Source organism: Malaclemys terrapin, chromosome 4, assembly GCF_027887155.1.
Source record: "Malaclemys terrapin pileata isolate rMalTer1 chromosome 4, rMalTer1.hap1, whole genome shotgun sequence".
In the NCBI taxonomy this organism is placed as follows: domain Eukaryota; kingdom Metazoa; phylum Chordata; order Testudines; family Emydidae; genus Malaclemys; species Malaclemys terrapin.
In genome coordinates this window covers 63,076,900-63,089,552 of record NC_071508.1, presented here as the reverse complement: position 1 = coordinate 63,089,552, position 12,653 = coordinate 63,076,900, and the positions used below count along the sequence as shown (strand labels likewise).

At 41.8% G+C, this 12,653-nt stretch overlaps 2 protein-coding genes across 2 annotated transcripts in view; both read right to left on the bottom strand.

Annotated features, from left to right (window-relative positions):
• The window catches only part of DCDC1 (doublecortin domain containing 1), a 413,925-nt gene that overhangs the window by 373,139 nt on the left and 28,133 nt on the right, over nt 1-12,653 (bottom strand). The window contains exons 3-4 of the mRNA XM_054028326.1: nt 1,906-2,184; nt 178-334 (exon numbers count right to left, since the gene is read on the bottom strand). Coding sequence (XP_053884301.1) covers nt 178-334; nt 1,906-2,184 — 436 coding nt within the window. The remainder of the gene's footprint in view (nt 1-177; nt 335-1,905; nt 2,185-12,653) is intronic.
• Nucleotides 10,233-12,515, bottom strand: LOC128837287 (myb/SANT-like DNA-binding domain-containing protein 1). The gene is made up of 2 exons (XM_054028327.1): nt 11,797-12,515; nt 10,233-10,802 (listed from the first exon to the last, which is right to left on the bottom strand). Exons 1-2 carry the CDS (start codon nt 12,371-12,373, stop codon nt 10,327-10,329), a joined length of 1,053 nt encoding a protein of 350 aa, XP_053884302.1. The 5' UTR covers nt 12,374-12,515; the 3' UTR covers nt 10,233-10,326.

Below are 12,653 nucleotides of genomic sequence, written 5' to 3'. Positions count from 1 at the left end.
AATTATTCACTAATTTTATGTGTATTTTATATGTATATTATACATATACTGGAAAGGAAGAATTTTAATATTAGCTCATTTTAAAATAAAAGGCAACTTCTTTCTTTACCTGATGGTATAAAGTACAAACTATAAATAAAGTTAATACATGTAAGAAAACTTTGTATTAGTATTTACCAGTTTAATGGATGGTACAGCAATTTTAGCAAAGATACTTCTTGTGCCATTCTTGTAAGCCGTTACTTTGATTACCCTTGGCTGACATTTAATAACTTGGGGCACTTCAGATTCTTTCTGGGCCAGCTGGAGTCTTGAGGAAGAGAACTGTGTACATCTGTTGCAAATAAAACCAATTTAGCTTCATCAGAGAAAAAGTTAATTTGTATTTTGTTGAAATCATCTATTTCTAAGGTCTTTTTATATACAATTATGTAAAATTAATATTTCTAATATAAACCCTTGATGACTCTTCACATTATAGATATTTAAATCAGAATACCTGAGTTTTTAAATACACTATGTAAGGAAATTGAACTCCTTTAAATAAAATAGATTTAGAATGATATCCTTCTAGAACATATTTAGTTTATTTTTGATATTTAGCATATTTTATTTGTAATACACCACATTCAGAGAGCACCATTATAACTCAAGTGTGAAGTTGTTATACAGCATCTTCAGAGCCCTTTTTATTATGGTTTTTATAAGAAAAAAGATCTCCTCAATCTTTAAAAATGAGTCTCCAGTACCATCAGCATTTGACTAAATGTTGTAAATAATAAAATTGGTATTAGAAAAATTAACAATATTCTTATTAGTGTATTCAGTGCATAAGTCATTTTCTTTATAATTCAATATAACTTAATGATTTGCTCTTAGTTGAAAAATTAAGAGCTAATGCTGTAGCCTTCATTCAGGCAAAATTCCCACAGACTTTGACAGCAATTCTAACTGTAGAATGGGGCCTTATGTCAATATTTCTGATCTTCAGAACGCAAAATATATTCAGCGCCATTAGCAGAATAAAATGAAAAGCACTAACATCCAATAAAGAAAAAATACCCTCAATACTATTTTTAAAAGGGTAATTCCACAAAAAATAATCTATAGTGCTATTGTACTGTAAGACTTTTCTTAGAAAACAAAAACTTTCTATTGGATAACTATAGGAAAGCTGCATGTTTTAACAAGAACATTTGTAATCTAAGGCTACAATCCTGCACTGAGCTCTGTGTAGGTGCAGAGGTCCAACCATAAAGAAATACATAAAGAGCAGGTTTGAGGCCTAAGCATCTGATTCAACTCCGCTAAATGAGAATCTTTCAAACAATTTTAAAGGGCACTGGATTGAACCTTTACACAATAAGTACTTTTATGCACATAACCATAAAGTAAAGGTATTTGACAATTTCCAAGTTTCTTGCTCTGTAATGAAAGTAATAGTTAAAGGACTTTTTGTTCTATAAGATTTTTAATCCCTTATTCATACTGGTGGGCACGTCTTAACACAAGTAGTCTCATTAAAGTCAAGAAGTTATTGTGTGAGAAACTACAAACGCATGTGAGTAAGGAATTTAGAGTCTGCCTCTTAGTGAGGTATTACTACAATTTATCATTAAACTGCTTTTTATGTGAAATTATAAAAATATACACAGAGGGCTAATGGATGCAGTTTATGCTGTATATATATAAATGTCTTAAGTGCATGTGCACACACACACACACACAACACTAGAAATAAATGAATCTTGAAGAATGCAATAAATCTTTAAAATGAATAAAATTAGCAATGTCTTTTATTTGTATGTTTTGGAGAATCAATTGAATCATCATAATGATTTCTGTTGAAAGGAGAAACGGCATCAACAGTCACAGTTAAAAGCAACACAGAACAGCTTTGATTACCTTAGCTGACCTGCTGGAGCACTGACAGGTCTGTTTCTTTTGGATGGTGATATAAGGCAGAAATTGTTTGTACTGTTTGATTTGTAGCTGCCTAGGTCTGATATTCTATCACTGTTCTGAACTGATTTTGTTTGATGTGTGGAACAATCTTGAAGTCCTGACCTTCTTGATATCACAGTCGATTGCAGATGAATATTAGGGCCAAACAGAGGCTGTCTACAGATTTTCTTTCTGTCAGTATTTTTAATTGCCGTTTTTGCATAGGGGGAAATAAATTTTCTGAAAGAAAAATATGGAGAAAAACATAAAATTATATTCTCTTATGCTGGCCTTTTGCTTAGTTTAAGTAATTATTGAATCTGTGAGGTCTTGGGAAAACCTGATAAGTGACAAGCATGGTTGAACTTATTTAATGTCAATGTACACTTGAAAAGTGGAAGAAAAAGAAACCAAATCATTAAGGCACCAAGAAATTGTCATAATAATTAGTAGATTTTGAAAACAGTCCAAGACAAAATCTCAAGGAGGAAAATAAGATTTTTAATGTGCTTTAAAACTATTTTTAAGATAACAAAAGTCTTTTGTTTTATTCAACTTAGATATAATAAAACAAAATAACACACAATTGAAAAAGTAAACTGAGATTCCATGAAATGTAGCCTGAGATTTTCAGAGGGAGTTAGAAATTCAGCAGGAATTAAGCATCTCAATCCCTATAGCTCTTTTGTAAATCCCAGCTGTAGTTTCAATAAAAATTAGGTTTTACAAAATCTAATGATAGAAATATTCCCTGAAATTACAAAAAAAACCCTAATAGACACATCAATCTTTTGTAAAGGTAATTTTTTTAATGTTACTTTAACAATCTAAGATGTTACTAATAACAAAAGTAAAGACATTTCCAAATGATTTTAACCTGTTCGTGTCCCCTTAAAGTAATTTTGTATGTGTTTTGATTTTCATTTTGTTTTTGTACTAAGAATCTGTCCTTTCTTCCACTGCTAAACTCTAACCCTGAGTCCCAGGTTCAAATTCTTGTTCAAGTCATTAGTGAAAATGTGTTTGAATAGTTTTATATTAGTCCTCACTTGTGCATGTCATAAAACCATTGTCGAATTTAGCTCAATTAAGCTCTGCTTAAGAGAGTTCCAGAATAGCAGGACCTGCTGAAGGTAAAGATTGAGGAAAACTGAAAGAGCTATATCTGGGGCAGGTAGCAGAACCCACCTGATTTATGGCTGAGTCAGACCAGAGCTAGTCTTGCTTCATTTAAAATATGCAATAAATTCATTTATAACATTAAAAAATTAACAATCATAAGGCAATTTTTTTTTTTAAAAAAAGAACAAAAAAAGAGAATAAATAAAAGACAGCTCTAAATTTGGGACTAATATTATATTGATGTCATAGAAATAAATGATGTAATGCACCACAAGATTGGGGTTTTATAGATCCAGATATAGATCACAATTTATTTTTCATTCACTCTTTTCTTATGACTGGAGGGTGTCTTAGTAGTATCAACAGCCAAACAGAAGCAACAGAGGAGTCTAACATAGTCAGCTCTTCACTCTATATTGCAGATTCTCATAACTTATGAGTGTCACATTGTTCTGATAAACTACAAGAGCCCGGTGATGTCACACCCACAAATTATAAGATATTTTTTGCATGTCTTGAAGTATATTTAACAGCAATTCAAATATTATATATCAAAATACTGTGATTAAATGAATGTTAAGAGTCTGAGTTGAATCAAGAAAAAAATCTATGTAGCACTATGGCTACAAACATATTGAGGTGTGTTTTGAAGTCTGATTAGTGAGACAAAAAAGACATTAATATCTTGTAAATGTTCATTTTCCTGCAAGGCTGTCTTATGGGCCATTTGAAAAGTGAAGAATATCTTGTTTTCCTTTTTACAATAAAAATCTACTAGATACCATTACTTATTACTGAAAAAAAATCCTTGGTACTAGTCCTTACTGAAGAGTGAATTATTTTGTTAGAATATTAACTGCCTTGGCTTTACCTCTGAAAAATAAGCTATCAAGGGAGTCATTTATTTTAGTAAAGAATTGTTACTTAATATGTACCACTAATGAATTCTTAGAAATATTTTTCAACCACATATGCCACATTATAAATGAGCTGTTGGTGAATAAGACCGCTATTAAAGGAAAATAGGTGTGAAAATAACTTAGGTAGCCTTTGTACACACTAGCATCTTCGTAAAAATTTCCATCATTGTTCAGTTTCAGCAGGGTAAGAGCACTAGTATACACAGGTGGGTCAACAGCACCCATATTTTAACCGGGGTGCAATCTATAGATGGTTAACATGCTAACAGTTAGTCTACTCTAGTACCACATTTGCTACCAACAGCAGACTTATACTTGAGGTAGTGCAATGTTGGGACATGTTAAGAAAATGCTAGTTTGGACACAACCCTAGCGCACAGTTCAGTGGAGACCTAATATATCATAGGGTGAAGAGCTCAGCCTGTAGTGAAAAACTACACTATGTTTTTAGAGACTTTGACATGTGATTTGTGAAATGACATTAAGTGCCATGGTAAAAATGTATGATTCTTCACTCTTTATTAAGGCAAAAATCCTGTTCAGATCAATGTTAAATCGAGCCAAAAGGTTGTAATCCCATGTTTGTTGCACAAGGAAACATGTTTGTGTAGGGCTCCTATAGTTGGGTTCATTGTCTGGTTATGCCGAAAGAAGGATAGGAGACATCTGACATGGGTTTAATCAGGCCACAACTTTATTATTAGATGTCTGGGACTACCCAGCAGATAAGTGTACAGTGCAGGTAACCCCCATGTTTATTCCATAGTTACCTGGGGGGCTTTTACCAGTTCCCCCTCTTTTTCCGTAACTGGGGAGAGGGGCTGCCACTAGCTTCCCCTTTTTTTGCCTCCCGGTCCCTTCAGTAAATCTGTTGCCGGGACCTTACCTTCCACCCCCGCCTCGTAGGAGGGTTAAGGTGGGCTATAAGAATGGGGGGCTGGCTCCCTGCCGTACCAATCATAGAAGTCCCCAACCGCCCCCCATTCGCTCCTTTAACGAACACCTCTTTTTAAGTCCTTTTCCAAGACATTTATCTGATCACTGTATACCTTCCCTATGGAGTACCTGCACTGGACATCCGCCACAAGGAGGCGCTAGCAATTAGCTTGGCTGCCTCCTCCCCACACCCAGTCGGATTCCCAGACATCTTCTTATGCCATCTTTTATATCAGTTAAAAAAATGATGGCACCTAAGACGGACAGGTGAACCCCATCTTCCCAAAACAACTCTGCTGCCCCATATATTATGCCAGGATGTGAAATTACTGTCCTTCCTATGGTCCCAAGGAATTTGGCCACCTCCCTATTCACATACCTCCTGGCCTTGTCCACCCTGCAGGGGGGATCACAGCTCCCCACCAGACCCTGCGCTGAAGCATGTCTGACCACATAATGTTAACTCTTGGAAAAACTACACTATTTTTTTAGAGACTTTGTCATGTGATCCTTGAAATGACATTAAGTGCCATGGTAAAACGTACAATTCTTCACTTCTTATTAAGGCAAAATTCCTGTTCAGATCAATGTTAAATCAAGCCAAAAGGTTGTAATCCCATGTTTGTGGCACAAGGAAACATGCTTGTGTAGGGCTCCTACTGTTGGGTTTAATATTGAGAAAAAAGGTGGCCAAGGATTAAAACAATAGGACAGACTCAAGATGCTTAAATGAAAGAAACAAAAGAATCCCAAACCCTATGTGTACTAAGGCCTAAAATCTTTATTGCATATTTACTAGCAGTTCTAGAATTGCTTCTTTGTGTGATTATATTGAGGAAGTTTTGAGAGAGATGTTTGTAGTTATTATAAAAGCAAATTATTCTAAGCTCTAATTCATACACTTTAAATTAATTTAGATACAACATAGAAGTTTTATTTTACCATAAATTTTTCAAAGACATTCTCAAACTACCCATGAAAATTTAACCAGGATACACGTCAACATATTTTTTATTTTTTAAGCACAAAACAATAGTCTTTTTTAAATAAAAGAAAGCATTCTACACAGTTTTGAGTTTTCTAAGACATAAATCTACATGAGGCTAACAATCCTATTCATAAGTGAAAAATGTGGCTACTTTGACAGACCCTGGTTCAATAACAAGTATGCAGGTCGAAGTTATCACACAGTTTTGGATGTGAATTCAACAGCAGGATAATGACAGTTGCCAAGGATTTGTACTTGCTGTCGCTTAGTACCAGTGTTGCCTGTCAAATTGTCTCCTTTTTCTTATACAGAAGCCATAGAATTTTTATGGATAGCAATTACTTACAATATACAATGAAGTACATCAAATGTAACAACCACTCTTTAGCCCTTCATTATTTGGTCGTCTCTTTGTTATATCTAGTCATCCATTTTCACCTAAATTATTTATTTATACTGTATATTTGACAAGCATATATTTTTTGCCTTATATTTTTGGAGCACTTAAAACCTTGCTCAAGAGATATAGTGATTTATTTTAATATTAATTAATTGTATTTTAAGCTAAACTTTATCTTATTACTATTTTAATAGTAGTTAAACTTCTTGTTGGACTAACTGCAACTAGTACAAGCTAGTTTATATACCTCTAAATATTTATCCACATAAAACATTTAAAAAATGAAAGTATTGAGACTTAGCTATAACGGAAGTTCACATTGCTACCCTATCTTCTTCCAGGCATCATATACATGTTTATATAGATTTGCACTGATATTATTTTGTTTTGCCACCTAATTGTCTACTGCAAATAACTGCATTAATATAACTTCGTATTGACAGACCATGCCATCCTAGTAGATTTATATCTTTATCATTTTGAGTTGATACTGTAATGTACTCTCCACTGATTGTACTCTCATTGTTTCATTCTATTTTGGTCTGATATCTTTTCTGCAAGAGGCTTGCACTGACATCATAATACTGTTGTGATAACACTATGTCCAAATTCAATTAACAAGAAAGTTACGACCCAAATTATACACATATGGTAAAATCCTGGCCCTATTTAAGTCAGTGGGGGTTTTGCCATTGACTTTACTGGAGCCACAGTTTCATCCCCATTTCATAGTTATTTTTTAAAATTCAATATCTTGCATATGTATATTTGTCTCAGGCATCACAAGAAGACAAGACAAGACACCAGGAACATGATTTAACGATGCTCCAATTTTATTAATTTATCACATCTGGGAAATTATCTGGCAATAACTCATCCAATGCAGATCAACTTTCTTTCGAGAATCTGTACCACTTGGAGAAGGACTGCCTCAAGCCTTCTCTCCTCCAAACCTTTAATCTGCACCAGATTCTTTACACAATGCCCTTCCAGCTCCTGTTTATCAGGGAACCAGGATTCCTTTAAATAAGCATCTGCGCTGGACGCCTGCTAAGGTACAAAAAGATGAACATTTTACCATCTCACCTACCACCTGGGAATAAAATCATGGCTCTGTTGAAATCAATGGGAGTTTTATCATTGACTCCAGAGAAGTCAGGACGTATCCCAGGTCTGTGGGTTCCTGAGGGGAAGATGAAAAAAATTCACATCACCCAGATCAACCTAGCAATGAAGGAAAAATTCCTTTCCAGCATACCTTCTGGGGGCCCAAAAGGTGATTCCTATGATGCTCAGAGCAGGACCCAGAAACCTAGTTCTATTGTAATCCCAAGAGTGTGGGGATGATGGGAGCCATTGCTCCCAGGTGCAGACTGGTATGTTAGGGGAAAGGGCTTATAAATAGTTCCCAAGGCTGCACAGGAGCCTGGGCTACCACTGCACCATTCAGTTTGACCAATAAACTTGGACTCCCTCCTGATTACCATTAACCCTTCCCTAAACACACAAGGAAGCAGAGGTCCCCACACAGTGGGGGAGGGGGAATCCTTAAAGGGGCTCCAGGATTTTTTTCCCCTCACAGTCCAAACAAAAGACTCCCCATATCTGAGGGTATGTCTACACTACGAGAGTAGTTCGATTTTACTTAAATCGAATTTCTGGAATCGATATTGCAAATTCGAACGTGTGTGTCCACACTAAGGACAGTAATTCGACTTTGTGAGTCCACACTAACGGGGAAAGCGTCGACATTGGAAGCGGTGCACTGTGGGCAGCTATCCCACAGTTCCTGCAGTCCCCGCTGCCCATTGGAATTCTGGGTGGAGCCGCCAATGCCTTCTGGGTAAAAAAATGTGTCGAGGGTGCTTTTGGGTAACTGTCGTCATCCGTCCATCACTCCCGCCCTCCCTCCCTGAAAGCGCCGGTGCGAAATCAGTTCGCGCACTTTTCTAGTCAGTGACAGCACGGACGCCACAGCACTGCGAGCATGGAGCCCGTTGCGACCATCGCTGCAGTTGTGGCCGTTCTCAACACCTCGCAGCTTATCATCCACCTTTTCCAGAGGCAGATGCAGATAAGTCAGGCGAGGAGGCTACGGCACCGCAGTGAGGGCCTGAAGTCTGAGAGTAGCACAGACCTGTCAGAAAGCACGGGACCCAGCGCCGAGGACATCACGGTGGCAATGGGTCATGTGGATGTTGTGGAACAGCGATTCTGGGCCCGGGAAACAAGCACGGACTGGTGGGACCGCATAGTGCTGCAGGTCTGGGATGAATCCCAGTGGCTGCGAAACTTTCGCATGTGTAAGGGAACTTTCCTTGAACTTTGTGAGTTGCTGTCCCCTGCCCTGAAGCGCAATGACACCCGAATGCGAGCAGCCCTGACTGTCCAGAAGCGAGTGGCCATAGCCCTCTGGAAGCTTGCAACGCCAGACAGCTACCGGTCAGTCGCGAACCACTTTGGCGTGGGCAAATCTACCGTGGGGGTTGTTGTGATGCAAGTAGCCAAGGCAATCGTTGATGTATTGCTGTCAAAGTGACCCTGGGAAATGTGGAGGTGATCATAGATGGCTTCGCAGCGATGGGATTCCCAAACTGCGGTGGGGCCATAGATGGAACTCACATCCCTATCCTGGCACCGGACCACCAGGCCAGCCAGTACATTAACAGAAAGGGCTACTTTTCCATGGTGCTGCAAGCACTGGTGGACCACAGGGGACGTTTTACGAACATCTACGTCAGATGGCCGGGCAAGGTTCATGACGCTCGTGTTTTCAGGAACTCTGGTCTGTTTAGAGGGCTGCAGGAAGGTACTTACTTCCCGGACCACAAAATAACTCTTGGGGATGTGGAGATGCCTATAGTCATCCTCGGGGACCCAGCCTACCCGCTAATGCCCTGGCTCATGAAGCCCTATACTGGCGCCCTGGACAGTGAAAAAGAACTCTTCAACTACCGGCTGAGCAAGTGCAGAATGGTGGTGGAGTGTGCTTTTGGCCGTCTCAAGGGGAGATGGAGAAGCTTACTGACTCGCTGTGATCTCAGCGAAACCAATATCCCCGTTGTTATAGCAGCTTGCTGTGTGCTCCACAATCTCTGTGAGAGCAAGGGGGAGACCTTTATGACGCGGTGGGAGGTTGAGGCAAATAGCCTGGCTTCTGATTACGCCCAGCCAGACAGCCGGGTGATTAGAAGAGCCCAGCGGGACGCGCTGTGCATCCGGGAGGCTTTGAAAGCTAGGTTCCTGAGTGAGCAGGGTAACCTGTGACTTTTAAGTTTGTGTACAGAGAAGCTGAACCTGCCCCCGTTTCTTTACCCAGTTAATGTTGACTATCCTCTCCAGTTACATACCCCCTTCGCCCCCTTCCAACACACGTTTAGAAATAAAATCACTTCTACTTTGTTAATGAACACCGTTTTCTTTATTACTGTTTTCGCGGGAATGTTTTAAACCTGGGACGCAGACTGTGGTGGGGAGCGGGTGTAGTGTAGTGACGCAAATGACGCTTCTAAACTCCAGGATTGACAGGCTCCGCAGTGGTGGACTGGTTGTTTCAACGGAGCCTGTCACCCCTCCTGATCGGGACTGTGTGTATGGGGGGGCTATGTGACTTTGTGGCAGGGGGAGGACGGTTACAGATCCCCTGCTGCGTGGCTCTGTGATCCAGGATAAGGACCGCGGCATAAGATTTGTAACTGCCCTCCCCCGCCACAAAGTCACAGAGCAACCCACCCCCCACCACAGAACATGAAAACCACCTCCCAGACTGACCAGGGTAACTAGTGACTGCACTGTGTATGTGCCCTGCTGCTGGACCTGCCCCCGCCTATGTACCCTGCTAAAGGTGACTGTCCTGTCCAATTACCAACCCCCTTCCCCCCCCTTCCGCCCCTCCTCCAAAAGAACATGATGGAAACAGTAATTAACAGAAACGTATTTTTTATTAGCAACTACACATGAAACTGGGAGGTGAAACTTGGACGGGGGCTTGTGTGAGGCGGGAAGGAAAGAACTTGTCAAATTTTGGGGAATGAGAGCCTTCTACTACTAGAGCTGTCTGCAGGGGTGGAGTGTGAGTTTGCACGGACTCTGCCGCCCCTCCTTCTTTGCACTTTGGGTGAGGGGGGTATGGGACTTGGTGGCGGGGGAGGGCGGTTACAGATAGACTGCAGCGGGGCTCTGTCCTCCTGCCTCCGTTCCTGCAGAACATCCTCAAGGCGCCAGAGCGTGTCCGTTTGCTCCCTCATTAGTCCAAGCAGCGTTTGAGTCGCATGCTGGTCTTCCTGCCACCACCTCTCCTCCCGTTCCATGTGTGCTTGGTGCATTTGGGACAAGTTCTCCCGCCACTGGGTCTGCTGTGCTGCCTGGGCTCGGGAGCAGCCCATAAGTTCCGAGAACATGTCCTCCCGTGTCCTCTTCTTCCTACGCCTAATCTGCGCTAGCCTCTGGGAGTGTGATGCCAGGCTAGGTTGTGAGACAGTCGCAGATGTGGCTGTGGGAATGGGAAAAAGGGAGTGAATTCCTCAGAAAGATAAATGTAGTTGTGAACAAAGAACATAGTCTTTCTCTGTGAACAAGACCATGCACAGCACCTATCACATGCGCACTCAGGACAAGGTCGAATTCTCGGCCTTCGCATTCAGTACCTGGGGTCTTGCACTGCGGATCTGAGAAGCGGGGCAGGACACCGGAATTTGTGTAGCAGGCAGACATGGTAAGCCGTAGACTTGTGGCAGCTTAAAACTTTAATAGTAGCACTGGCCTCCTTTCACATTGAAAGCAATGCCAGTCCCTGCTGCCAGCAATCCGGCAAGCAGGAACTCTGCCCCTGTCCCACCCCCTCGCGGCTGTCCCCGGGAAAGATCCCTGTATGCTGCCTCTCTCCCGCCTCCACCGCGTGGCTGAAAACCAGCGGTTACAGTTCAGTAAAGGAACGGGCAAGCAGTCCCAACACTAACATTCCCCTACCTAATTCAAAGCAGGTCACCATGAGCGACATCACCCCGATGAGGATCTCAGATAGTGAGAAAGAAAGAATGCTTCGGGAAAGCCTTCAAAGACCAAGGCCGTATGCCGCCCTGCTCTGCAGGGCAATGATCCCTGAGTACTTGATTGTCTCGTGGCGCAGAAACGTTTCATACTATGGAGGACCCAATAAGGCCGCTCTCCCCAGGAACCTGATGCAAAGGCTTTCCAATTACCTCCAGGAGAGCTTCCTCGAGATGTCCCAGGAGGATTTCTGCTCTATCCCCGGACATATAGACCGCATTTTACTGTAGCTGCACTGGCAGGGACTAAACAGTAGAGCGGCTTGGGCAGAACAATCATGCTAAACCGGATATTGTTAGATTTTTTTTCAATAGTTGCACTGCCCAGGACTGAAACGTTAAGCGCCTAGGGCAAACTAATCATGAGAAACCCCTTTTTGTTATTCTTAATATTCCTGTTCTGTTAAAAATAAATGTTTAGATGTTTAAAACACTTACTGGCTGATCCTTCCCCAGATTCTGTGTCCGGGTTAACGGCTGGGGACGGTTGGTAGGGGATCTCTGTAAGGGTGATGAAGAGATCCTGGCTGTCGGGGAAATCAGCATTGTAAGCGCTGTCGACTGCCTCGTCCTCCTCATCTCCTTCCTCATCTTCCCCGTCCGCTAACATGTCCGAGGAACCGGCCGTGGACAATATCCCATCCTCAGAGTCCACGGTCAATGGTGGGGTAGTGGTGGCGGCTGCACCTAGGATGGAATGCAGTGCCTCGTAGAAACGGGATGTCTGGGGATGGGATCTGGAGCGTCCGTTTGCCTCTTTGGTCTTCTGGTAGCCTTGTCTCAGCTCCTTGATTTTCACGCGGCACTGCGTTGCATCCCGGCTGTATCCTCTCTCTGACATGTCTTTAGAGATCTTCTCGTAGATCTTTGCATTCCGTCTTTTGGATCGCAGCTCGGAAAGCACGGACTCATCGCCCCACACAGCGATCAGATCCAAGACTTCCCGATCAGTCCATGCTGGGGCCTTCTTTCTATTCTGAGATTGCACGGCCATCACTGCTGGAGAGCTCTGCATCGTTGCCAGTGCTGCTGAGCTCGCCACGATGTCCAAACAGGAAATGAGATTCAAACTGGCTAGACAGGAAAAGGAATTCAAATTTTCCCGGGGCTTTTCCTGTGTGGCTGGTCAGAGCATCCGAGCTCGGACTGCTGTCCAGAGCGTCAACAGAGTGGTGCACTGTGGGATAGCTCCCGGAGCTATTAGCGTCGATTTCCATCCACACCTAGTCTAATTCGACATGGCCATGTCGAATTTAGCGCTACTCCCCTCGTCGGGGAGGAGTACAGAAGTCGAA

Bases quoted from the DNA above. Each gene is read 5' to 3' on its own strand.
- LOC128837287 (XM_054028327.1), bottom strand. From the start codon at position 12,373: ATGCAGAGCTCTCCAGCAGTGATGGCCGTGCAATCTCAGAATAGAAAG. The intron at 10,803-11,796 runs GTAAGTGTTTTA...CCATTCCCACAG, and splicing joins ATCTGGGGAAGGATCAGCCA to CCACATCTGCGACTGTCTCA.